At 38.3% G+C, this 27,361-nt stretch overlaps 1 protein-coding gene across 3 annotated transcripts in view; it reads right to left on the bottom strand.

Annotated features, from left to right (window-relative positions):
- CFAP43 (cilia and flagella associated protein 43) overlaps positions 1-27,361 on the bottom strand; it is a 115,131-nt gene that overhangs the window by 35,915 nt on the left and 51,855 nt on the right. For all 3 annotated transcript variants that reach the window (XM_037804838.1, XM_037804837.1, XM_037804839.1), the window contains 9 exons: positions 23,599-23,747; positions 21,962-22,065; positions 20,241-20,381; positions 19,281-19,453; positions 10,783-10,932; positions 8,543-8,673; positions 7,064-7,211; positions 3,870-3,971; positions 3,021-3,098 (listed from right to left, as the gene is read on the bottom strand). In XM_037804838.1, coding sequence (XP_037660766.1) covers positions 3,021-3,098; positions 3,870-3,971; positions 7,064-7,211; positions 8,543-8,673; positions 10,783-10,932; positions 19,281-19,453; positions 20,241-20,381; positions 21,962-22,065; positions 23,599-23,747 — 1,176 coding nt within the window. The remainder of the gene's footprint in view (positions 1-3,020; positions 3,099-3,869; positions 3,972-7,063; positions 7,212-8,542; positions 8,674-10,782; positions 10,933-19,280; positions 19,454-20,240; positions 20,382-21,961; positions 22,066-23,598; positions 23,748-27,361) is intronic.

Below are 27,361 nucleotides of genomic sequence, written 5' to 3'. Positions count from 1 at the left end.
TGGATCAAATTTTTGAGGGGAAAATCCTTGACACTCACATTTTGTATTCATCCAACTACCATTCAAATTTGAGGCCAAAATAGAGTAGTGTGGTGATTTGGTGCTGTTATGTACCCCAAAAAGGCCATGTTCTTTTATTCCCTTCCTGAGGATGCAGACCTGTTGGTGGGCCCTTAGGTTATTTCAATTGAGCTGTGACCCAGCCCATTCAAGGTAGGTCTTAATTCTTTTACTGGAGTCCTTTATGAGGACAAAAGACAGAAAAAGCCCAGAGAGCTGAGAGAGAAACATTCAGAGAGAGTAGAGAGAGAAAAGCCCTGGAGAAGTGAAGAGAGGACCCACAGGACACAGAGGAAGCCACTGAAATCAGAAGCTGAAAGCAATGAAACCCTGGAGTGAAGGATGGGCTGACAATGGCCACTGGCCATGTGCCTTCCCAGGTGACAGAGGTGTCCTGGATGCCAGCAGCCTGTCTTCAGAATCCAGGTATCATCTTGTTGATGCCTTGAGTTGGACATTATCATGGCCTAAGACCTGTAATTTATAAGCTAATAAATGCCCATTGTAAAAGCTAACCCATTTCTGGTATATTGCATTCCAGCAGCTTTACCAAACCAAAGCAAGTAGTGATTTACCGATACAGGGCTCAGAAAATTCACCAATACCCAAGCATCTAAAAGGATTGTTAAGGATGTACTAAAACCAGAGGAAGATATGTAGAAAGATTTAAGTCTAAATAAGGTTTACACATTTTTAAGAGTTTTTAAAAATAGCAATCTGGAACTATAATTCCAAATGATATCAATGAGAGAAGGGGGGACAGAGGGACTTTAAAAAATTAAAAGCAACAACAAAAGCACCTTGGGGTTCTTGTTTCATCTGTGGGGTGGCTTTGGGTACACATGCCCACTAGACCAAAGCATCTCCAATTTAATGTGCTATGCAATACCAGGGGATGTTGTTAAACAGAGAATTCTGGTCAAGGACATCTGGGAAGGGGTTGAGATTCTGTATTTGTAACAGGATCCCAGGCAATGTAAAGGCTGAGGTGATCTGGAACACACTTGAGGAGAAAGGCCCCAGCTGTCAGAAAAATAGAGGTCAAGCATGGAGTTAGAATTCTTAAAAGCAAAATTAGAATGATAACAGGACTGAAAGAAAAGAATTTCCTATTAAAAGTGCTCAGCAATGCCTAGCACAATAAAAGAGAAAACCTGAGGGAAATAGACAACGTATTCAAAAGGGGTAGTAGTGGAGACGAACTTTAAAAAGATTTGGCAGGGTAAGTGAAACCAGAAAGGGACGATAAAGCCTCTTGGGCTAGCAACCATGGAATTACCACTCCTAGGTCTGAGAAGCAAGGGTTGGGAGTGGTTACTGGAACCTGGAGAGACCAGAAGCTATAGGAGAGGGCTGCCAGTCACTGCCAACTCACAGCTCTACGGGAAGGACAGCAGGAGAAAAAAGACCTTGACCTCAGACTCTCTGGCCCTCTGATCTCCTGCTGATGCCACTCACTGGCTAAACCCAAACAGAAGCCAGAAGACAAGAGAGCCCATTAATGCCATCCATACAGGCATTAATGGGTCTGGAAAAGGGTGGAGAATTTATCTGCAACAGCAAACATGTCAAGATGCATAATTGCAAAATTTCCACATGCCAGTATAAAGAGAGGATACTGTAAGTTTCCAGAGATGAAAACCTGGTTACCTACAAAGAACTGGGAACCAGAAAGGCACTGGATTTTCTAAAGCAAACACTGAAAGCAAGAAAACTGGGAGCAACCTTCAAAATTCTGGTGAGGAATCATTATACACCTAGGTAAATTATCAAATGAGTGTGAGAATAGGATAAAGATAGTTATTTAAAAAACAAAGTCACAAAAATATATCTCCCTGTCCCCTTTCTCAAGAACAGAGCCAAAGCACTGTACAACTCTAGGGGGCATGGAGGCGTCATTTGGATCGCATTATATTCAAATAGCTGTGCTTCTGGGGTGGTGGGGCAGCATAGCAGTTCTGCTTAGGAAGCTACTGAAAGATGTACACCAAGAAAGTAAACCAACAAAGGAAAGCACACGGGATCCAACTCAGGAGGAAATTGAGAGGATCCCTCAGGAAGACAGGGAACAGAAGTCCCTAGGATAGCAGCAGGCCCCTGTTCTAGAAAGCAAGGTGCTCAGACTGGAGCTGGAAGATGGAAAGTTCTAGGAGAAAGGTCTCCATGACAAACAAACCCAACAACCATGCAATGACAGACTGATTACCTCAGGAATTTGACTATATTGTGAAGAATTTTCTAGCACTTTGAAAGAGTTCGAATTGGTAATAGGCCCGAAGAAAGGTTTACTCCAAAATGAAGGCAATTATTAATTCCAGGGAAAATAAAGTTGTAAAAATGGAAATGTAATCCTAAAATACCATATGACTCAGCTTTGAAGAATAACTATAAACAACAATACCATGCATGCTGAGTACATGTTTATGGGTATATTGTAGTGATGGGGCAGCACAAGAACCCAAATACTCATCTTCCATACTAGGAAGTCCAAAATAGAATTTAGTGCCAAAATAGAAAATCAAGAAATAGTGGTATTAAGAAGGCTATTTAGAGAAAAAAGAGGTAAATGTCCCAAGAAAAAACATGAAATAATTGAAAACAGTTATCTTGGGAGTGCAGGAATCAGAAAGAAGAGAAGTAGGGCAGGTGCTGCTTATAAAAACATTTTAAATTATGTATCTTAGTATTAATTTGTAGAAGTATACATGTATAACTTTGTGAAAAACTAAGTACTATAAAAAATAAGACAGTATTTGGGGAAGACAGAGATGAAAACTACTGCTTATATAGTGTGTGATATGGTAAAAATTCTAACTTCTCAAAATGCCCCAGAAAACTGAGCTTATATGCAAAGAAAAAATGGGAATAGTTTCCTCACGCTATGTTGAACAAAATAAAGTTCCAAAAGTGATTTTAGATCAAGGGTCAAATGTATTAGTATATGAAATCATAAGACTTACAGTTTTAACAAGGGCTTTGATTCCTTTTTTTATCTCTTTCCTTTTCTTGGAAAACAGTTTAACCTCATTTTTGATGGCCTGAAACAGAACAAATGTATCACTTAACGAAACAAGGGAACAATACACAGAGATATAGATAGATAGATAGACAGATAGATAGATAGAAAGATAGATTAGATAGATACATATAGACAGATGATACATAGGACTTCTCTAGTTAGAGATACAAAAAATTTTAATGATAATATCAAGTGTACATGAAATGAAACCATTTGCAATACTTTGCTTTAGTCTAACTGCTACTATTTAGGTGACCATTGAAGCAACTTGAAACTTATGTCAATTATAAGGCCAATGGAAATAAAAAAATTAAGAAGTGAAAAATTATTGAATAGTTGACAAAGGAAAACCAGCTGCTACTTTATTGAAAACTTGAATGATACTAGATAAGCAGGCTAAATCCAGACCTGAGCTGTCATCAATCCGCTACCTACTTCACCTCCCTGGGTACCTGAGGCACAGCCCCCTCCCTTTAAGGCAGCCTCAGAGCCTCCCCAGTGACGCACTCCAACACGGGAATCACTGTTCATTCTTTGCTCTGGCTTACCTGGACACTTGTTCAGGGTTCGTGTCAGCCTAATTACAGTTCTTAAAGCTCATCTGATTTACTCTCAAAGATTTGGCTGTGTTTAGGGTTTTCATTTGCTTTCAGGGAAGTTACACATAAAGAATATGATTTTCTGAAAAGTTGTATCTTATTCTACTTTCCAGTAGGTTTTCATAGGAAAGGAATCTATTTGGCACACCTATAAAGCATTACTTCAAACATACCCCAAAGTTTATAAATACCTCTTGGCTTTTTTCCTGTATCCAGGATATTTCCTTTGTTTCCTCTGCTACAGTTAATTCATCTTGTGATGAGTCAATGCTCATCCTCTTTAACTGAGAATTCTTAGAAGAAAAGACAGACATTTCTTAAATTTAGTCGAAAATTCTTCAAGTTCTTTTCCTCCCACCCTACTCCATTGGCTGGTTTGAATCCCTTTGTACTTGTTGCATTTTTTAAATTAATAGCAAACATTTTAGCTGCTCAAGATGTAATGTTTTATTAATTCAGTTCCTACCACTCTGTCCTTAATATCAGTTACAAATTAAACTGTAGACTTCAGGAGGAAAATTAGACTTGTTCTGTGTAACATTTAGCATTATGCTACATACAGTGTGAAACTCAATGATTTTTGTCTCCAAACTGGCTTTCTGCTCTTGAATATACAAATAAGTCTTAAATCTTGTCAGATGTTGAAGGCACAGCCTTTTCTTTTAAACTCAAGTTTTCCATCTGCTTTACAAGTTATAAATCTACCAATGACGTAAATAGTTTTGAATTGCTTCCTGTTGGTCAGAAAATCAAATCTACACTTATTGTATTGAGGAAAATATAATAATGACTTTAAGCCCACTTCAATGCAGCCATCCACTCCCATGGGTCATATACACTTGGCCCTGTACCAATCAATCCCAAAATCAATACCCATGATCACTTTACTCTCTGTCAACAGCCTTCCATCCCCCAGAACTCCTCCAGTTACTGACTCTTCTAGCTCACTGAGGCTGCAGTCCTTTGACCTCTCCTTCCCCTGTTTCATCACAACAGCCATCCTTGCTCAGGTTAGTGTCCAGAGTCTTCTACGATAATCACTCCTCACCTCCCTTGCAAGTCTCTATCTCTCCAACATACACACCTGGCAAAACCTCAATAGTAGTTAAACAACAGTCCACCCACTCCATGACTTTACTGAGCTTGTAAATGTAACTGGGGAAAACCTCATCATCCAACTGGCCTGACTCTTAAGTTCATGGCCATGAACAAGGGCAACCATAAGGTTTATCGTGCAAACTGAGACACTTACAAAAGTGAAAATGGATACTAATCACACAGGGCACCAGGAATGACCCCTGAAAACTGGGACATGTGGTCAGCTGACAAACCTCAAACTGCATTTAACCCTGCCTGGAAATTTCATAAACTTTCTCAAACAGACTCATGTTATACTCTGCAAAATGGCCATTTTACCTCTTTCCATCTCTCCTCAACTTTCCTTTTCTCTTCTGCTACCCAGCTCCTTTTCAGCTAATAACCGTGGCACACTTTTCATTGAGAAAGCAGAAATGATCAGACGAGTTATACCATCACCCAAATCTGTCTCTGTCTTTTTTCTTGTTACTAAGGACACAATGTCCCTGCCCATAAAGGCCTGCCCCACATGTGTGCTTAGGGCCTTGATCTTTTCCTCATGCTCAAGGCCTTTACACTTTTCATTTTATCTGATCTCCCTTCTGCACTGTCCATTTCCCCCTTCTATTGGATCTTTCCCAACAGTCTCCTATCATGCTCTATTATCTCTGATCTTAGGAAAACTATTTTCCATTGACCCCCATATTCTCCTTTACCAACCTATTACTGGTCTCCCCTTTGCAGCAAAATGTCTCCACAGGGTTTGGGATGGCACACTCTCCTCGTTCTCCCAACTCACTGGTGTCTCCTTCTCAGTCTCCTTTGCTTGCCTGAACCCTTCTGTTGGCTCTCTAGAGGCTGCTCTGTCCTGGTCCTTGTCTGCTATCTCACCATTCACACTTCCATGAAAACCTGACGTACTTGTAGGGCTTTAAATGCCATCTAGATTCCCTTGTTGATCAAATCTACATTCTACATCTCCGTCCTGTCCTCTCCCCAGAACTCAAAACACATCTATCCAGTGGTCTGCTTGGTATCATGGCTTGGATGTCTGATAGGCTTCTAAAGCTCAGTAAGGGTGAAACTGATTTCACAATTCCTTTCTCCTCTACAAAACTGCTTCCGCAATCTTGCCCATCTCCATGGATGGTACCATCTTCTATGTAGCTTGCACAAATAAAAAAGTCTACAAGTTATCTAAGTCGTTTCTTTCCCTCTCCCTCTGTCAATCCATCAGCAAGTTCTGGAATCCACCACTTCTCTCCTCGTCCATAACCACTCCTCCACCTCCATCATCTTTACCTGGACCACTGCCAGTCTCCTGCCCGGAATCCCTGCTTCCACTCTTGCCTGCCCACAGGAAGCATTCTCCAAATAGCAAAAAGTAGGCATTTTTTAAATGTAAAGGAAATCTTGTTAATCCTCTGCTCAGAAAACTAATAGATTCTCATTACAGGTAGAAAAAAATCCAAACCCTTCACTGGTTTTTCAAAGCCCTTCTTGACAGGATTTCTTCCCACTTTGATGACCTCATCTCCTACTACTCTCTCCCTGGCTCAGTTTAACTGCACAGAGCTTCCCCCGCCCCCCATCCTCAGACACACCAAGCTCTTTCCCACCTTTTCCATCTGCCCTAAGTACTCTTGCCTCTCTCCACCGACCCCACCCCATCCCAGTCTTTGCACAGTTGTACCATCTTTTAATTCGGATCTCAGCTTAAATGTCTTCTGGGTGAGGCTATCCAGCCAAACTCTAGCACATCAACTTATTTTTATTCACTGACTAGAACTTGTCACTATCTAATATTTTCTTATTTATTTGTTTATTTATCTGCCTCTCCCTCACCACCCCCAGGCCCCAACTAGAATGTATGCTCCTTGAGAGCAGAAGCTTTTCCTATCTTATTCATGGCTATATCCCCACAGCTTAGCACTTCAGTAGGTGCTCAATAAATATCTGTTAAATGAAAGAATGAATGTTGTTTCTGGGCTAGACACATCCTAAATAATGTGATAAAAAAAATTATAGAGAGACCTGTCTGACCAAGCACCAGTACTGGTAGTAAGACTTTTTTTCAGACAAGCCTACATCTTTGTACTATGGTTTAAATGAGATCTGAGATGTCATATTTGTGATTGCTTTGAGAAAGGCTGAATATTTTCTCTCAGATGTAGCTCATGATCTTTTTGAAAATCATAGTATACCTAGACAATGAGGAATGTTGCTAAATATCTGCTTAAAGGCAACTGCAAATTGCAATATGATCTCTGATTTTAAAAAGAAGAGGAAAACTACACTGGTACTTAACTGTGTCTTCAAATTCTGATCCCAAATCTAAGGAACCTCTTCGTATTTTACTTAAGTGGGCATTCTCCTCATCCATGGTGTTGCTGAGAAAAGTTAAAAGATGCTGGTAATATTCAAGAATTTCACTGGCTTTGGTTCCTCCAAACTGCCTATATTAGTAAAAAGAAAACACAAAGGCTATGAAATCACACTTTTTAAAAGCACATTGAGCAACATTGTTTTCAGATACCCAACCATTTCTGCACAGGATAATCAAAAGGTCGACAATTCTCTAGTTGGCTAGTAGGAGCCTACTTCTCAGAGGAGAGCCCTCTCAGGACACCCCGACATGGCCTCTCTTCAGGTTACCTCTTGCCCTCTCTTCAGGTGACCTCTCTCCACACTGTCCCCGTAGCGTGACGACTGAGCCCTTAAAGGTACTAGCCACTGCTGCTTCACATACATAATCGCTCACGTAACCACACTCAGTTCTCATATGCACTCACTGAGAAGGGCATTATTGCTTTCACTCAGTATACCAGGGCTTCCCTAACTTTCAGGGGCATTAGTATCACCAGGAGGATTTGTTAAAACAGATGCCTGGCCCCACCAACAGATTCCGATTCCCTAAATCTGGGTGGGACCTGGGAATATGCCTTTCTAACAAATTCACAGGTGCTGAAGACCACTCCCTAAGTTATGGATGATTTAGAGGGTTTAAGTCGCAAGCCTAAGGTAACAAGCTTATAAGTCCTGGACCAAGATTTTAAACCCAGCTTTGAGTGCAAAGTTCATATGATTAACTACCAGTGGGCCTAAAGGTCCTTACATCGAGAAATAGGGCTATAGCACTTGCTTGATGTTGCCTGAGATGCTATTTGTTCGCTAACGAAAAAGGGTATTTTAGGACTTAGATAGTGAGATACAAGTTAACATCTTCAGGGATTCCATGTATAAAATGGGCAAGAATATGCAGTCTTAAAATGAAGCCATGAAATAAGTAGCTACCAAAATTGTTATAATATAAATATCTCTGCAAAACTTAACATGCTCACAATATTTCTAGGTAAGGCCATGTTTTCTTACTATTTTGATCACAGGAGGCACCATGAAAGATTATTTTTGCTGAATTGAATTGCACATTGACTCCTGAGGTCAACTTTTGATTTTCCATCTGTAGCTCAAACGAGGCAACATTTAAAATCCAAGCTGTCTTTTTCACGTTCTCCATCCTCAGTCACCATGTGTATGCTGGGGTAGTGCTTGTTTATTTTAATAGTAGTCTAATCAAAATTTAATTAGGAAAATAAATCTGTGTGTATATAATTAGATTTATATACATTTATCAGTTTTTGTAGATAAGTGTGATCTTTTAAAATTATCTACCTACAGAATTGTTCTCATTCATTGTGCTCCTCCAACAGATTTGATTAAAAATTTTAAAAAAAGAGTGCTAATCACGCCATACCACCTGGGGTTGCTTACTGTGTACTGTACGTACTTCCATCTTAGATCAACAAGAGAGCCATCATTTCTCCCATTCACCAGAATGTTTTGTCCATCCATTGAAATTTTTATTGACTGAATCCCTTGCGCTTGGTGAGAATGACTACGACACCGAGCAAATGTTTCCTAGATAGTTTTAAGAACAAAATGCAGAAATTACAAATGCAATTCTACCACATGTTTTTTCTAAGGGGATCACATTCACTGTTGTTTATTGATGTCTTTCTCTTTTTGCAAACAGACGTTTATTTGGTATGACAGTAGCTTCTTGGTACTTCTTGGTAGCTTCATGGCACTTAAAATCCTAGTTCACAACACATTCAGAAATGCTGATTTATTCTCCAACTACCTTTGTGTAGTAGGGATGGAGAGAGATTGCTATCACTAATTTATAACAGGAAAATTAGACAGGAAGCTGTCAATGGATTTGCTGAAGGCTACAAAGTTAGGGGAAGGGCATCAGGCACAGAGAGATCGACAAACGCAGATGTCTGCAGGAATCAGCAGGTTCCTCATCAGTGTGAAGAGGCTGAGTGTGACGAAAGAAGGTGGAGGCTACCATGGAGAATGGAAGATTAACAACCCCCAACAGAAGGATTCCAATTAAAGCAATTTAATCAGAGTGCGACAAAACTCATCTCCACTAATTTGGTATAGGGACAACAGCTTAAACTCCTTAACTAAAAACTAGATTTTCTTTCTCACACTCATTCTCAACCATGAAAACTTTTAAAAAAAAAACAAACAACTTTTTGAATAGGCAAACCATTCAAATGGTTCAAATACTATAAAAGAGTATTCAGGGAATACCGAAATTCCTTTTCAGATTGTTCATTGCTGGTATATAGAAACACTGCTGATTTTTCCTTCCTGTCCTCCTTCCACAATCACTTCTATATCCATGGACAGTCAATGAATGCATTTAGGACCATAAATATTCTTTCTGAGGTTTGTTTTTAATACATATGTAAGCAAATAATACATCCCCCCATTTTACACAATCATAGTAGAATATATATATGACACCTTGTATTTTCCCCCTTAACATATCCTTGCACAAAGATTTTCTCATTCTGTATTATAGCTGCACAATATTTCTTATTTTATATTTGCACTGTTATGTACCATTACTTATTTACCAAGTCCTCTGTTGATGGACATTAGAGTGCTTTGACAAACAGTGCTGCCATGAATAGCCTCTTATATGAAGTATTCTGCATGCATAACAGAATCACCTAGAACAAATGAAGTCTCACATTGTCATGCCACTCTGCAAACAGTAGCAGAGTTTGCAAATAGTTCACTTTAAAATAATCTCTATGGGATTCCAGATTTTCCCTATCTAGTAATAATATTACTTTGCCTAATTGTATTCCAAATATGTTTCCTTGCACAGGTGAGTGAGAGGGGCTGAGCTATGTACAGCCCGTAGGCCAGGTTATCTATGGACCTGTGGGAGTAGGCCACATAGGCAGATACACTGCTTCAGGTGTATGGTGCAAAAAACTAAGATTCACTGACTGCATTAAATTAAGCTGATGATTCACTGACTGCATTAAATTAAGCTGATGACCAGCAAACCTCCGTCTCAAAACCTATAAAAGGATCCCCCAGCTTTAGAGGGAAAAAACTACTTTCACATTCTCAGAGCTCTGAAACAGTGGAAATAAGAAACGGTAGGGGTGGCAGTGATAGGTGACATTGACGTCTGCAAGAGATGGGGAGGACTCACTAAGGGCCACACCCTTCTCCCTTCTGCTCTTCCAGCATCCTGTGAAGAGTAGGGGGTGCAGTAGCACCCGGGCTGTAGGACAAGTAAATAATCCCTTATGTTTGCATAACGATTTGCTATTTCCAAAGCAGTTTTACATGCACCATCTCACAGGCTCTGATCCTGCAAGGGAGAGAGAGCAACTGTGGCTTTCTAATTTTCTAAATGAGCATCTGAAGCTCAATGAGTTACTAAGACAAACAGCTTACTGATGATGGGACAGGGCTGGTACTCAGCCTCAGTGTCCCTACCCAGGCCTCCTGATTTCCAAATCTCATTCTACTGGTTGGAGTTCCTTCCCTTAGTTATGCAAACCTCTGCAAATAAAAACACCAATAAAATTTTAAAGTCAATACTATCAGTGGTAAACAAATTATGAGACAATCTGCTTTTTTAAAGAAGTTCCAATTCCTTTTTTAAGATCACATACACTTCCCACAATTAAAAAAAAAAAAAGTGTTTACCAAAGTATAAATATCTCGGATACACAGGATTCCATCTTTAGCTATTGTTATAAGCCACAATCCATGTGGAGACAGATACATCATTCCAGGTCCATATTGTCTGCTTTGTACTTTTTGGTTTGGTTTAATAATGCAAACACCACTATGTTCCTGCCAATCAAAGAAAATGACCATGTTATAGAAAAGATCAGGGGACCAGCTCCCCAGGATTTGCAGTTGTGCATATACAGTTCTCTGTAAAGGAACAGATGCTGTAGTTACAAATAAAGGGATATGTGATAAAGTGGACACCATGTTTTTCATCTTTGCAAATAAAAGTTGTTTCTGCCAACTAAGTTTTTTTAATTTTAGACTGATAAAGATCCCATTCTAGAGTGACAATCTTTACTTTTACTAATCATTTTCATGTACCCCATACTCAAGTCAAAATAAATAAGCCAATATCCACCCCCTAGGTGTCTCATGTATTCTCACCTTCAAGCCTCTGCACCAGCCCTTCGTTTTGTCCATAATGTCCTTCCTCACCCCATCCCTACCCGTCCTGCTCTACCTCTCCTCCTCACTCCCACAATATTTCTCCAGATCTAAATCTGACCTATTTTTTAAAATCCAATTCAAATATTCTTTTATGAAGCTTTTTTGGATATCTCCTTGCCATAAGCCATTTCTTCCTTCTCTGGATTTCTATACCTAACACCTTGCTGCCATCAGCTACCCTGGGAGAGAAAGACTTTGATCAAAGGACTTAGAGAGGAAGGATGGCAGATAATCTTGGGGCAGGAAGACAGGCATCAGTGGGGAACTTTGCAAGGCAGGCACTGGGCCTGTGTGGCAGGAGGTGACAATATGAGAGAAGTTCCAAGAGAGGGTGATGAAAGAATTCCCTTAAACATAGTTTAATTATTTCGTGCAATTTTGCTTAGGGTTCAAGTGCAAAATTCCACTGAAAATCATCTACCCTATCAACCCTGACAACTATGGAACAGATATGCTAATACTAGACTGTTTTTTCTTGTTGTTTTGTTTTGTTTTGTTTTTGTTTGGTTGGTTTTAATATTTTATTAGAGAAGGTGTTTACAGAAAAATCACGTAGAATTCCATATACCATCTCCCCAAACTTACACGGTTTTCCCTATTATTAACAATTTGCATTAGTGTGGTAGCTTTGTTGCAACTGATGAAACAATATTATTATAATTGCACTATTAATTATAGTCCATAGTTTACATTAGGGTACACTGTTTATATTGTACAGTCTGGTTTTTTAAAAATTTGTATTCTAGTAACATATACACAACCTAAAACATCCCCTTTCAATAACATTCAAATATACAATTCAGTGGTGTTAATTACATTCACAATGTTGTGGTACTTTCCCCATCATCCATTATCAAAACTTTTCTATCACAGCAAACAGAGGTTCTGTACCAACTAAGCGTTAACTCCCTATTTCCTGCCTCTACCACAGCATCTGGTAACCTGGTTGTATTCATATTCTATGAATTTGCTTAGTCTTTATTATAATTTCATATCCATGAGATCACATGATATTTGTCCTTTTGTATCTGGGTTATTACACTCAATATGATATTTTCAAAGTTCATCCATGATGACGCATGTATCAGAATTTTTTCTTTTACCAATGAATAATGTGCCATTGTCTATATATTGCACATTTTGTTTATCCCTTCATCTGTTAGTGGCCACTTGGGTTGCTTCCACTTTTGGCAAGTTTGAATAATGCTGCTATAAACATGAGTCTGCAAATATCTGTTCGAGTCCCTGCTTTCAATTCTTTTGGGTATACACCTAGAAGTGGGATTGCTGGTCATCTGGTGATTCTATTCTTAACTTTCTGAAGAATTGTCAAACTGCTTTCCACAGCAGCTGCACCATTTTACATTCCTACTAACAATGAAAGTGTTCCTATTTCTCCAACACTTGTAGTTTTCCATTTTTTAAATGGCAGCCATTCAAGGGAGTGTGAAATTGTGGTTTTGATTTGCATTTCCCTAATGGCTAATGACGTTGAGCATCTTTTTATGGGCATATTGGCTGTTTGTATATCTTCTTTCAAAAAATATCTCTTCAAGTACTTTGCCCGTTTTTAAACTGGATTGTTTGTCTTCCTGCTGTTAACTTGTAGAATTTCTTTATATATTCTGGATATTAAATCCCTGTCAGACATGTTGTTTCCAAATATTTCCTCCAATTCTGTACATTGTGCTTTTACTTTCATAATGAAGTCCTTTGGTACACAAAATTTTTAATTTTGATAAAGTACCATTTATCTATTCTGCCTTTTGATGCTCTTGCTTTTGGTGTAAAATATAAGAAATCATTGCCTAATACAAGGTCCTGAAGATGCAGCCCTATATTTTCTTCTAGGAGTTTTATTCTTCTGGTTCTTATATTTAGGTCTTCGGTTTATTTTGAGTCAATTTTTGTGTACGGTGTGAGGTGGAGGTTCACCTTCATTCCTTTGCATATGGTTATCCAGTCTTCCCAGCACCATTTGTTGAAGAGACGAGTCTTTCCTCATTGAGTGGACTCGGCATCCTTGTCAAAAATCAATTGGCCAGAGATGTGAGGCTTTATTTCTCAACTCTCACTTTGATTCCATTGGTCTGTATGTCTGCCCTTGTGCCAGTCCCATGCTGTTTTGATTACTGTACCTTTGGAATAAGTTTTAAAATCAGGAAATGTGAGTCCTCCAATTTCATTCTTTTTCAAGATGGCTTTGGCAATTTGGGGCCCTTTACCCTTCCATATAAATTTGATGATTGGCTTTTCCATTTATGCAAAGAAGGCTGTTGGGATTTTGATTGGGATTGTCTTGAATCTGCAAACTGCTCTGAGTAGAACTGACAACTTAACAATATATAGTGTTCCAGTCCATGAACACAGAATGTCCTTTCATTTACTTAAGCTTCCTTGATTTCTTTTAGCAATGGTGTGTTGTTTTTCCATGTATAAGTCTTTTATATCCTTGGTTAAATTTATTCCTAGTTATTTAATTCTTTTAGTTCCCATTGTTAAGTGGATCCCTTTTCTCGATTTCCTCTTCAGATTGATCACTACTAGAGTATAGAAACACAGTTGGTATTTGCATGTTGATCTTGTACCCCACAACTTTCATTAATTTATTACTTCTAGTAGCTTTGTTACGAACATTTCAGGATTTTCCGCATATAGGATCATTTCAATTGCAGATAGGGAAAGTTTTACTGCTTCCTTTCCAATTTGGATGCCTTTTATTTCTTTTTCTTGCCTAACTCCTCTGACTAGATGTTGAATAATGGGAGTAATAGTGGGCATCCTTGTTTTGTTCTTGATCTCAGAGGGTAAACTTTCAGTCTTTTACCACTGAATATGATGGCAGCTGTGGGTTTTTCATATATGCCCTTTATTGTGTGGAGGAAGTTTCCTTCTTTTTCTGGCTTTCTGTGTTTTTTTCCATAAGGTGTGCTGGATTTTGTCAAATGCTTTTTCTATGTCGATCGAGAAGATCATAGGGTTTCTTTCCTTTGTTCTATTAATGTAGTTATTACATTAATTGATTTTTCTTACATTGAACGACCCTTGCATAACTGAGATAAATCCCACTTGATCATGGTGTATAATTCTTTTAATGTGCTGCTAGATTCTTTTTGCTAATAATTTGTTGAGGATTTTTGCATCTACATTCATAACAGATATTGGTCTGCAATTTTCTTTTCTTGTGGTATCTTTATCTGATTTTGGTATTAGGGTGATGTTGGCCTCATAAGATGAATTAGGAAGTGCTCCCTCTTCTTCAATTTTTTGGAAGAATTTGAGCAGTATTGGTGTCAATTCACTGTGGAATGTTTGATAAAATTCACCAGTGAAGCCATCTGGTCCTGCGATTTTCTTTGTTGGGAGATTTTTGATTACTGATTCAATCTCTTTACTTGTTGAGAACTTCTTTTTCTTCTTGAGTCAGTATAGGTGGTTTGTGTGTGTTCTGGTTTGCTAATGCTGCTGGAATGCAAAACACCAGAAATCGATTGGCTTCTACAAAAGGGGGTTTATTTGGTTACAAAGTTACTGTCTTAAGGCCATAAAGTGTCCATCAACAAAGGGTACCTTCCCTGAGGATGGCCAATGGTGTCCGGAAAACCTCTCTTAGCTGGGTGGCATCTGTTCCAGAGTTCTGGTTTCAAAATGGCTTTCTCCCAGGATGTTCATCTCTAGGCCGCAGCTCCTCTTCAAAATGTCACTCTCAGTTGCTCTTGGGGTGTTTGTCCTCTCTTAGCTTCTCTGGAGCAAGAGTCTGCTTTCAAGAGCCATCTTCAAACTGTCTCTCATCTGCAGCTACTCTCTCAGCTTCTGTGCATTCTTCAAAGTGTCCCTCTTGGCTGTAGCAAGCTTGCTTCTTCTGTCTGAGCTTATATAGTGCTCCAGTAATTTAATTTAGACCCACCCTGAATGGGTGGGGCAATACCGCCATGGAAATTATCCAACCAAAGGGCTTGTCCACAGTTGATTGAATCACATCTCCATGGAAACACCCAAAGGATTCCAAAATCTAATCAACACTAATATGTCTGCCCACAAAAGATTGCATCAAAGATAATGGCATTTTGGGGGACATGATACATTCAAACTGGCACAGTGTATTTCTAGGAATTTGTCCATTTTATCTAGGTTTTCTAATTTATTGGTGTACAGTTGTTTATAGTATCCTCTTATTATCCTTTTTATTTTCTGTAGGATCTATAGTAATGCCTCCACTTTCTTTTCTGATTTTATTTGTTTTTTGGCCTCTTTCTTTGTCAGTTTAGCTAAAGGTTTGTTGATTTTATTGATCTTTTCAAAGAACCAACCTTTGGTTTCGTTGATTCCCTCTATTTTTTAATTCTCTATTTCATTTATCTCTAATCTTTGTTATTTCCTGCCTTCTGCTCACTTTGGGTTTAGTTTGCTCTTCTTCCTCTAGAGCTTCCAGTTGTGAGGTTAGGTCTCTGATTTGAAGTCTTTCTTCTTTTTTAATATAAGCATTTAGAGCTATAAATCTCCCTCTCAGCACTGCCTTTGCTGCATCCCATAAGTTTTGTATATTGTGTTCTCATTTTCATTCACCTCAAGATACTTTTTAATTTCCTTTTTAATTTTTTCTTTGACCCATTGGTTGTTTGAGAGTGTGTTGTTTAATTTTGACATATTTCTGAATTTTCCAGCTCTCCCTCTGTTATTGGTTTCTAGCTTCATTCTATTATGGTCAAAGAAGGTACACTGCATGATTCTAGTATTTTTTAATTTATTGAGATTTGTTTTGTGACCTAGTATATGGTCAATCCTGGAGAATGACCCATGTGCACTAGAGAAGAATATGTCAAAGGACAAAAAAAAGTCACTATTTGGGTAAAGGATTCTATATAAGTTTATTGGATTTCGCTAATTTATAGGATCATTCAAGTCTTCTAATTCCTTATTGATCTTCTGTCTAGATTTTCTGTTTACTATTGAAAGTGATGTATTAAAGTTTCCTACTATAATGTAGAACCATCTATTTATCCCTTTAAATCTTAATGTAGAACCATCTATTTCTCCCTTTAAATCTGTCAATATTTGCTTCAATATTTTGGAGTTCTGACATTGGGTACATATACATTTATAATTGCTTTGTCTTTTTGATACATTGACCATTTTATTGGTATATAGTGACCTTTTTTGTCCTTTGACTTAAAGTCTATTTTATCTGATATTAGTATAGCTACCTCAGCTCTCTTTTGATTACTACTTGTGTGGTATATTTGCTCCCATTGTGTCACTTTCAACCTACTTATGTCTTTGAATTTAAGGTGAATCTCCAATAAACAACATATGGTTGGGTCATGCTTTTTTATCTATTCCACCATTCCCTGCTTTTTGACTGGAGAGTATAATCCATTTACATTTAAAGCATTACTGATAACACACAACTTTTTTCTGCCATTTTGCTATTTGGTATTTTTAAGTCATATCTTTTTGGTCCCTCAATTCTTCCATTAATGCCTACCTTCATTTTTATTTGATTTTTTGTATCATGCCATTTTCAGTCCCTTCTTGTTTCTTTCTGGATAGTTCACCATTAAAATTTCATATATTTTATTTGTAGTTATCATGAGGCTAAAATTTAATATCCTAAATAAACAACAATCATTTTTTATTACCAACTCAACATCAATAGCATACATGTACCCTGTTCCTATACCCCTCCACATTTTTGTTATACTTGTTACAAATTATATGTTTATACATTGTGTGTTCCAAACCATAGACTTACCATTACTCTTTAAGCATCTGAATTTTAGAATCTATAAAAAATAAAAAGTGGCATAACCTACCAAAAAAATACAATAGTACTGGAATTTATAATTACCCATAGAGTTACCTTAACCAGAGGTCTTTATTTCTTTATGCTGTTTTGATCCATTGTCTAGTGCCCTTTCCTTTTAGTCTGAAGATCTCAAGAATTGCTTGTAGGGCAGTTCTGTTAGTGATGAACTCTGAACTTTTATTTATCTGGGAATGTCTTAATCTCTCCCTCATTTTTGAAATACAGTCTCACCAGATATAAAGTTCTAGGTTGGCAATTATTTTCTTTCAGCACTTTAAAAATTTTGTCCCACTGTCTTCTTGCCTCCATGGTTTCTTATGAGAAATCAGAATTTAATCTTTTGGGGACTCCCTTGTAGCTAACACATTGTTTTTCTCTTGCAGCTTTCAGAACTCTCTTCTTGTCCTTAGTACTCAACAGTTTGACTACTATGTGTCTGGGCATGGTTTTCTTTGAGTTTATCTTGTTTGGGGTTCATTGGGTTCTTGAATGTGCATATTCATGTTAAATTTGGGAAGTTTTCTGCCATTATTTCTTTTAGTAGCCCTTCTGCCCCTTTCTCTCTTTCTTCTCCTTCTAGGACTCCCAAAAGGCATATAGTGGTATGCATGGTATGTCCCACAGGTCTCTTAGGTTCTTTTTGCTTTTTTCAATCCATTTTTCTTTCTGACCCTCAGCCTGAATCATTTCAAATTGTCTTGTCTTCAAGTTCACTGATTTTTTCTTCTGCTAGCTTCAATTGCTGTAGATACCCTTTAGGGAATTTTTTATTTAATTTATTGTGATGTTCAATTTCACTATTTCTGTTTGGTTCCTTTTAAAATTTCTCTCTGTTGACATTATCATAGTGTTCATTCATTGTTTTCCTGATATCCTTTAGTTCTTTCTCTGTGTTTTCCTTTACCTCCTTGAGCATACTGAGGATCACTTTTTTGAAGTCTTTGTCCTGTAGGACCAAAGTCTGGTCTTCCTTGTTGATGGTTTCTGGATTTTTATCTTTTCCTTTGGATGAACCAACATTTCCCATATCTTTGTTTCCCCTGTAATCTTTTATTGAACCCTGTACATTTTACTATTTTGAAGCATTAACTCTGGGATTTAATCCCTGAACTCACTGTTCCTTAAGTTTGTATCCAGTTAGTGATATAACAGATATTCCCTTGAGTACCAAACACAAACCAACACACTGAAAAACAACTTCCCAGTCTTTGCAACTTGGCTCTGTGTTGGCTGGTGCTCTCCTTCAGAGTTTAGCCCTCCTATCAAGAAGATAAGCCCAAGGTGAATGTGAAGTGCAGGGTCTTCTTCATCTTTTCTGAGCCTGCATCTTGTCCTGGGCTGCTTGTGCTTGCAGAATTCAAATGACCCTGTAATGCCTACAAAATAGACTTTGTCCCTCTCTTGGGGGAGCTATTGTATAACTTAAAGCAGGTAATCCTTTGTTCCATGCTACTTTCACTTAACTATTTCTTACTCTGCTTTAACTCTCTACAAGTTGCTTTTGTTTGCAGGGCAAGTTCTGAGAGAGTGAGCCAGAGACAAGTTTCCTGGTTCAGTCTTTCACGCTGCCACCTGATAGAGTGGCAGTGACATACAGGCACCAAAGTAAGCACATACAGGTTACTCTGCTCCCACCACAACAAGGCCAGTTGGCTCCACCCTGTGCCAGGGAGGGTTGAAAGGCCACTGAGGTCACCAAAAGTTTTTCCTACCATTTTTTAAAGCACTTGTGCAGTTACTGCAACCCTTTAACTGTTTTCCAGAACTCTGAGGAAGAAGACTTTGGCAGTTTTTGCTAGTTATTAACGATTCTGTGCAGAAACCAAACCCTGGAGTATCTTATGCCTCTATCTTGGTTGAGTGGAAGTCCCTCTAGAATGTTTTTTACAGGCCCTTAACTAATATTGTGTTGACTGCATGTTTCTCTGACAGGTATGATGTATGTGACATGAGTTTGAGACTGCTCAAATGTATTTTATGATGCATTAACAAATATTGCCGGTACATGTCTAGTTTAAGGAAATCATATTAATATAATAAAGCCATTTATTAACTGAACTCATATTAAAGCAGTTATGAGGATCATGTCAAATGAATACAATGAGTCAATCTTGACCACTAAGAAAAATCATAGCACACTTAAGTGTTAGCATACCTTTTCAGGAAGAACATAGCTACAGACATACGGTACTTGATTACAGAAGCCATATATTTGTTGGCTTTGAAAGTTCAACACTGCAGAGGAGAGCGTATGTTCCGTCTCATACACGAACTTATGAATGAGTTCATTTCTCAGCCTCCCTCTTTCATCAATTAAGGTTCCAGAGACTATAAGATTTAGGGAAAAGGAGTGATCACTTGCACCATATATCAATTTTATTTTTTTAGTCACTATGATCAATTATGGAATGCAAAATCAAATTTTAAATGTTCAATTAGTATTACAAAGGCTATTCCATGATGAAAATGATTTTTTTAAAAATTGGCTCCATAGAAATACTTGAGTATCAAATGACTGCTCGTGTATAAAATATCTTTTGTAAGGCCTTGGTTAATTTCCTCAATTAAGTAGATACATATCTTTTAAAAAAGAAAAATCTCATGATGGTATAGAGATACTTAATTAAAACATAAAAGTGCTTGAGCTTTTCAGCTCTCTTATATTCTATAACTATATATTTGCAAAATAGCTGTAGATGTATTTGTCATCTAAAAGAAAGAATGCTTATTTCCTCATACTTTTTTATCTAGAAAGTGTTCCTTATACTTTTATCAGTGAAGGTAACTACACTGTAATCTATCTGAATTTAACCATATTATATTTAAAGCTACAAAAAGCTACAAGAGATAGCACAAAATGGCAAATCAAATTGACACAGATGTCTGTTGACCCTATTTCTTTTCTAAATAATAAAACAGATTCTAAGTCACAAGACCTGGGGGAAAGTTCACATTTCAGATTGTTTAACAGCCAGGTCAGCTGTCACTTTGTAAAGAGGAACAAAAAGTAGCATTTAACTCTTTACCTGTTCCTGCTATCCCCATAAATAGAAACTATAGTAACTAATGACTTATCTGGGTACAGAATAGAATTGTTGGCTTGTTTTTTCTTTACCCTCCGGTAGTATTTTCGGCAGAGTAAATATTTCCAGTCTGTTTCTTCCTGCTTCTGAAGACAAGGAAAGCACCATCACTTCCACTATGTCTGTTTCCAAAAGAGACACTGTGGATATTTGTAAAATGCCTTTGCCCACCTCTGAAAACAAATGGAAGTCAACACCACAAGTGGTCAATAAATTTAAGAATCTTTTATTTTCCTATTTGAGATATCACCTTATACACTTGGCTTTACTAAATCTTTAGATCTAAACTCATTGACTGCATATTTAAAATGACTTTAAAATATAAGTGCTGAGGACATTTGTGATGAACAGATGGGGGATTCTCCTGATTGGATGGCTGGATTGACAGATTCAAAACAGCTGCTTCCTTCCCACCTGGAGCGGCCCCCAGTGTAAACAGGGATAATAGTAGTATCGACCTCATCAAGACTGTCTGCAAGAATCAACTAAGTTAACACCTGTCAAGTGCTTAGAATACTGGCTATCACACAATAAGAAATCCCCGAATAAGTCTTTGCTATTATTGTTATTATCATGTCTTGCCTGAGCTACCATAAAAATTTCTGGACTTGTCTTTTAAATTCTATCTGTTTGCCTTTCTAATCCATCCTTCACACTGGCACTAGAGTCAGTCTCTAAAAAACAGGTTAAATCATTCCAGTCCCATCTTGAAAACCTTGATGGCGTCTCATTAACAACAGGACAGATTCCAAATTTCTTAGAATGGTAGATATTCCAGGCCCTCCATCAGACTGCATAGCCATGACAGCCTCCTAGTAAACACTTGCATTCACCTGTCACACTGGACTCCCTACCATTCCAAGTGCCTTTGCTTGGACTTTTATCTCAAGCTGGAATATCAATATGCCCCATTCACAAGCTATGAAAATCTTTTAGATCAGCTTTAAACCTCAGAAAACTGTCCCCATTGTCTGCAACCCACTACCTGAGCCTCTCCCCTACACTTCCACTCTTCTCCTACCTGGCAGAGTCTTTTCTTCCTCTGGGCCAGCACAGTACTCTGCTTATTCCTCCTCCACTATTTGTTTCCTTGAGCTTTTCATCCCCCATGGGGCCTAAGTTCAGTATTTTGCACCTAGTAGACAATAATCTTTACAAATCAATGGATGGATTAAAAAATATATATGGTGGAATACACATGCGCATGCACACACACACACATTTGGTACCTAAAGCTAGAGACAAAAATATGAGTTCTTACTATTTATCATGTAATGCTCTTCTCCCACCAGATCTATGGTTTATCTGGGCATTTGATGCCCATTACTGAAAAGGCTGCATATCTTTTTGTTCAGAGAGGAAACATTGAAGACGCTTGTAAAAAAAAACTTGCTTTAGATATCTCTATCGAATAGAAATCAAGTATTATTTTTAAAAAGTATTCCAGTGAGAAACCAACCCAACTTACCCTTGTAATAATATTGGAAATGTTCACTCATTTTATTAATTCATTAATCAAATCAAGATAATTTATTTAGCATCAACTGTATACCAAGCAGATAACTCTAATACTCCAAATTCCTCTAAAGCCAGTGTGAAAATCCCATATTAAAGCTATTTAATGATATTTAAATGTTTCTCTTTTAGAAAATAAGTCATAAAAATTGTTTCACTATAGTCCTCTTTTCACAACCTTAAATTCTTTGGAATAAAGTGACTACTATTTTAAATGGATAGACATTCTGTGTAGTACCTGTGAATCCAAAAATCTCAAATGAGCTTGAGGGGTAGGCACTGATAACAAAGATGTATCCTTCTGCTGTTCCAGCTAACAGAAACATTCCTCGCTGGTCATAACTGGAAAAGAAACCTGATTATCAGATTCTACTCATTTCACTAATAAGATGGTAAGCAAGTTTAATAAATGAGGGCATGGAGATATTTTTAAAACCAGTCATTCTTATGGTTTGTGATTTTTTTTTAAGATTATCTGACCTTATAAAAGCCAAGTGATTACATATAAATATAATCAATAATCATTACACTCTGGGTGCAGGCTATCTCCAAATTGCAACTTAGGTAGCACACAGTCAAGAATGCTCAGTAAAGAGGGACAACTGTTTCATTGGGAATGGAATCTGTCAACAGTGCTTTCTTGATATCTCGAGGAGAAATAAGCAATTCTCAAATTCACCATGGGTGTGGGCTTTCAGCCTGGCAGGATGAGTGAAAAGAATGCAGTGAAATTAACTTCATCAAATTAGGAAAAATGGAAAGATGCTAATTAGAATAAGAAAAAGATCTGAGAAAGAGGAGGCACAAGGAAACTTCACACAGAGGAGTAGAGGGTGCAGGGGGGAGATTGTAGATCCTTCCCACTGAGCTAGTAGCAGCAGAGCTTGGCAGACAGATGGCAGAAACCCAGCTCCTCTGTGAACCAGCTGTGAAATCTTGGCCAAATGCCTCTCTTAACCCCTCCAAACCTGAATTCCCTTATTTATCTAATAGTGACAAGCATAACACTTTTGCAACTGGTGTTTTGAGGAGCATATTCAATAAGCTACCAGTTTTGACAGCACTCGTGCTGTAGAGCATAGCACAAATGTCAGTTCTTATTAATACTTACTATTATGATAAAGTAAAAAAATAATAATAAACACACATGGCCAAACTTAACATCTCTATGCTGTCTTCCTAAAAGTACTGTTTCAGAAGATTAGAAATAACCTAAATATCCTTTAATAGGGTACTGTTAAAAAAAAGATGGTATATTCATAAAATGGAATACAATGCAGTTGTGAAAAAGATTAAGGCAGGTCTTTATGTGTGAATATAAAACCGTCTACAAGATATACCATTAAGTTAGAAAAAATGAGGTGCAGAAGGTTGCATGTAATTTGTTACCCTTTAAGGATAAAGGCAGTGACTCAAGCCAAACTCCACGGTTTAAGTCCTGATTTTTGTCACTTACTATCTGGGTAATATTTAAGTAAGTTATTTAAATTCTTCATGTCTCATGTTGCTCATCTGTAAAATAGAGATAGTACGAGTATCTGCATCATGGAATTAATACGAGAAAAGCACTTGGCACGCTGTAAGTGCTTGATAATTATTTGTGTAAATAAAAGGAAGTACTTATCTATTTGCTTGTGTGTGGTAGTAGAATATTTTTGGAGGAGGAAATGAGACATTGATAACAGGCTGCCTGCAGGGAGGAGAACTGCATGCATGGGGGGCAGGGGACGAAGACTTTTCATTCACACCCTTTGTCCATTTTGCATTTTTAATATATTACTATTCAAGATAAATAGAACATGTAAAACTTAAAATTAAAAGAAATTCTGGTCTGACTGGAATTCTCAACAGACAGAGCAACCGAGCAGTACTCACACGATGTGCTGCAGGGGCGACTCGGAAAGAAAGGCCTTGTGAACTACCTGCGGGCATCCGGCGTCACTGACGTCGAGGAACAGGACAGAGCCGGCCTCGGTCCCCACGGCAGCAGAGAGCGAGGAGGGAGAACCAGCCAGAACCGTTGCCTGTTCAAAACAACCCCCACACGCTGAGCTCCACTGCGCCAGAAAACAAAGCCTGCTCCCCAGCATGCACGAATTCTACAACGTATTTGAGAAGCTTGCAAAATGAGAATAGTGGCAGGTGTTGTGTGGTATTGCCAATTAGAAATGCAACAGTCCTGAGTCAGTCCATTGCTTAAGAAGCCACAGAAATCTGTACTTCTTGGTCTTTTATACTAAAGTTGGAATAATAAAAATATAAAGAGATTTCTTGAACTTTTAACCATGGCTTCAATTTATCCCTAAATTATAATGAAATGATCATATCAATAATAATGACAAGTAAAATAAGAAATCTAAAAAAGCCTTTTTTGGCATTTTTAATAGAATGTCAGTGATTTTTTGAAATCAGCATTCATCTACTGGATGATGATGATGTCTGCAAGGTTGGCATGACTAAGGAAGACTTAATACTGCTGAACCAGGTATTTAGTCCTAAAATAATGTATAACAAATCCCTGTTTCGCTCACAATTATTTCTACAGAATGTGATGGCTAAGAGAAGAAATGAACTTTCATGACATGTAAGGAATCAAGTTCCTTCCTCTATAATTACACTTTGTAGACTGTTTCGAATTAAATCATGAAACCTTAGAGTTAGATGAGCGCTTAAGAGATCATCACGTTGCAGAAGAGAAAACTCAGGCCAATAAAAATTCAGCAATTTGCCCCAGGATTTCACAACTGGTGACAAAGCTCAGAGGAGAACTCAGGTGTCCTGCCCCAAGTAGACCTTACCCAGTCTCCCAGTTGAGTGGGCTTTCATTTTAAAGTGATTTTTCCAAAGCTTAACCAGGTGATTTTTCAGTGGTATCTAAGTGAGAAACTGGATACGAAATGGTGAGTTTTGTTTTTGTTTTAACTGAACTGAAAGCCTTTATGGGATGTCTCATTGTGTGTCTGTGGATTCCCAAAATAATTGCTTGAAATTTTCCTCCATTCCTGGGCAAGTATGGGCTAGTCTAAAAATGTACCACCATATCTGGAGGGGCCTATGTACCCTGGCAGGTGCCATCAAGGGGTACTGCTTGTGCCCGGGCATCGTGCTGTCACCGTGCTGGGTGGGATCCCCAAGCACCGCTGTCATAAGATGTGCAAAGGGCAGGTAGTCCCTGGCACAGACACGGCTATGCGGCCTCAGCATTGTTGCCTCAGTCCTCCTGTCAATTCCCCGAAGGGCAGTAAGGACAGAGCAGGGAAGACCACTATCTCTCCCAACACAGGCTGGGCCACAGCAGCGTATGGTGCCTGGTTCAGAGCTCCACAGTTTGTCTAAGTAATCATCAAAGTGGCCCAGGATCCCTCCCCTCTGGTCAGGCGAAAGGTAGACATCTGAAGCAGGAAGCAAGCCTTTGGTGGTGAGTCCCTCCATGGCCAAGAGGAGCAAGATAAGTCCTCATTATATAGGCCCCTGGGTGAACTGGTGAACAGTTCTGGGTCTGTGCATCTCATCTATAAAAGGAGATGTGACTAGATAAACTCTTTTCTAGTTCTAACAATACTAATAGAAATGAATACATACAAGCGTTTTGTCACAGAGATGATGGAGTCTTCTCATATTCACTGTCTTTTAGGTAAGAATTTTTATCTTTACTTTTTGGGGTGAATATTATTTGTCCCTTTGAGTTATGTACTTTTGCATTTGCAATCCTCTTAACTAAGGTTTAACACTTAGTATTCTATAATTAAGATTTTAATTTTATAAAGAGGAAGGATTATAACTTCTCTACTTACTACCAAGATCCACATTATCATCTAGAACTGTGTAATGCAGTGAATGACAATATTGTAAAAGAAAAGAGCATTACCATTGTTTCCTGTTCTTTTTTTTAACATTATTTTATGCAAAACACCACTGTGGACATCACAGACACAATGGTGGCAGTTGAGGTTTGTCACCTAGCACCTATACGCCCTCCTTTTGGGAAATGTCTTGAATACCCTCCAAGAAACCACCCTCCCCTATGTTAAGGGTTGAGTGGAATGGATATGACCTCATTTCCAGGACTGAACTTATGCTAATTAGCATTTCTCATTCCCCTGTCCACATGATTAGTTCAGGGATGTTTCTGAGACATTAAAAAATATTTACTCGGCCTTCTGGAAAGAAGAAGCTTCTTTTCTCTTCCCTCCTATTGTTGGAAGCTTTCTTCCCCTGATAGTGTGATATGATGTTGGTACCTGTGGCAGCTGGCTATAGTCTAAAATGAAATGAAAGAGATACCACTTCACACCCACTAGGATGGCTATTATTTCAAAAATGGAAAACACTAAGTGTTGGAGAGGATGTGGAGAAATTAGAACCATTGTACATTGCTGTTGGGAATGTAAAATTGTGCAGCCCTTGTGGAAACAGTTTGGCAGCTCCTAACCAAAAGTTAAACATGGACTCACCATAGGACCCAGCAATTCCACTCCTAGGTAAATACACAAAGACACTGAAAACAGGGACTCAAACAGATACTTGTATTTGTATTGTGGACAGCATTATTCATCTTAATAGCCAAAAGGTGGAAGTAACCCAAGTGTTCATCAACAGATGAAGGGATAAACAAAATGCGGTACATACAGACAAAGGAATATTATTCAGCCACAAAAAGAATGAAGTTTTGATATATGCTTCAATGTGGATGAACCTTGAAAACATTATGTTGAATGAAATAAGACACAAAGGGGAAAATATTGTATGATTCCACTTATATGAAATATTTAGAAAAAGCAAATTCATAGGGGCACAAAGTAGATCAGAGAGTACCAGGGTGTGCTGGTTTGAATCTATTATGTCCCCTACAAAAGCCATGTTCTTGAATGCAATCTTGCGGGGGCAGACTTATTAGTCTTTTGATTAGGGTGGAACCTTTTGATTAGGTTGTTTCCATGGAGATGTGACCCACCCAATTGTAGGTGAGATCTTTTGATTAGATCATTTCCATGGAGGTGTGACCCCACCCATCCAGTGATTAGTTCACTGGAATACTTTAAGAGAGCTCACAGAGAGAAAGAGTTCAGAGAAGCTGAGAGGGACGTTTTGAAAAGAAGCTAAGTTATGTAATCTAGAGTTTGCCCCTGGAAAAAGCAAGAAGGACCCACAAGAGCAGACACATTGAGAGATGCTTAGAGAGAAAATGCCCAGAGACATTTTGGAGACAGCCATTGAAACCAGACGTTTGGAGTTGCTCAGGTAAGAGATGAAGCCCAGAGTTTGCCCCAGAGAAGCTAAGTGAGAACCCACAGACACTTAAAGAGAAGGTCACTGGAATCAGAAGCAACGCAACCCAGGAGCAAAGGACCAGCAGACACCAGCCACGTGCCTTCCCAGCTGACAGAGGTGTTCCGGACACCATCGGCCTTTCTTCAGTGAAGCTCTAGCAAACCGGAACACAGGGTAAGTGGAGAGGGGAAGGGGGAATTATTGTTTACAGGTACAGAGTTTCTGTATGGGGTGATGAAAAAGTTTTGGTGATGATGGTAGCACAACCTTGTACATGTAGTTAATTCCAGTGAAACGTACACTTAAAATGGTATAATGTGTACTGTATATATGTGTGTGTATATATCTATATGTGTGTGTATATATA

Source organism: Choloepus didactylus, chromosome 15 (genome assembly GCF_015220235.1).
Source record: "Choloepus didactylus isolate mChoDid1 chromosome 15, mChoDid1.pri, whole genome shotgun sequence".
Classification (NCBI taxonomy): domain Eukaryota; kingdom Metazoa; phylum Chordata; class Mammalia; order Pilosa; family Megalonychidae; genus Choloepus; species Choloepus didactylus.
This window is presented reverse-complemented; position numbering and strand designations above follow the sequence as displayed.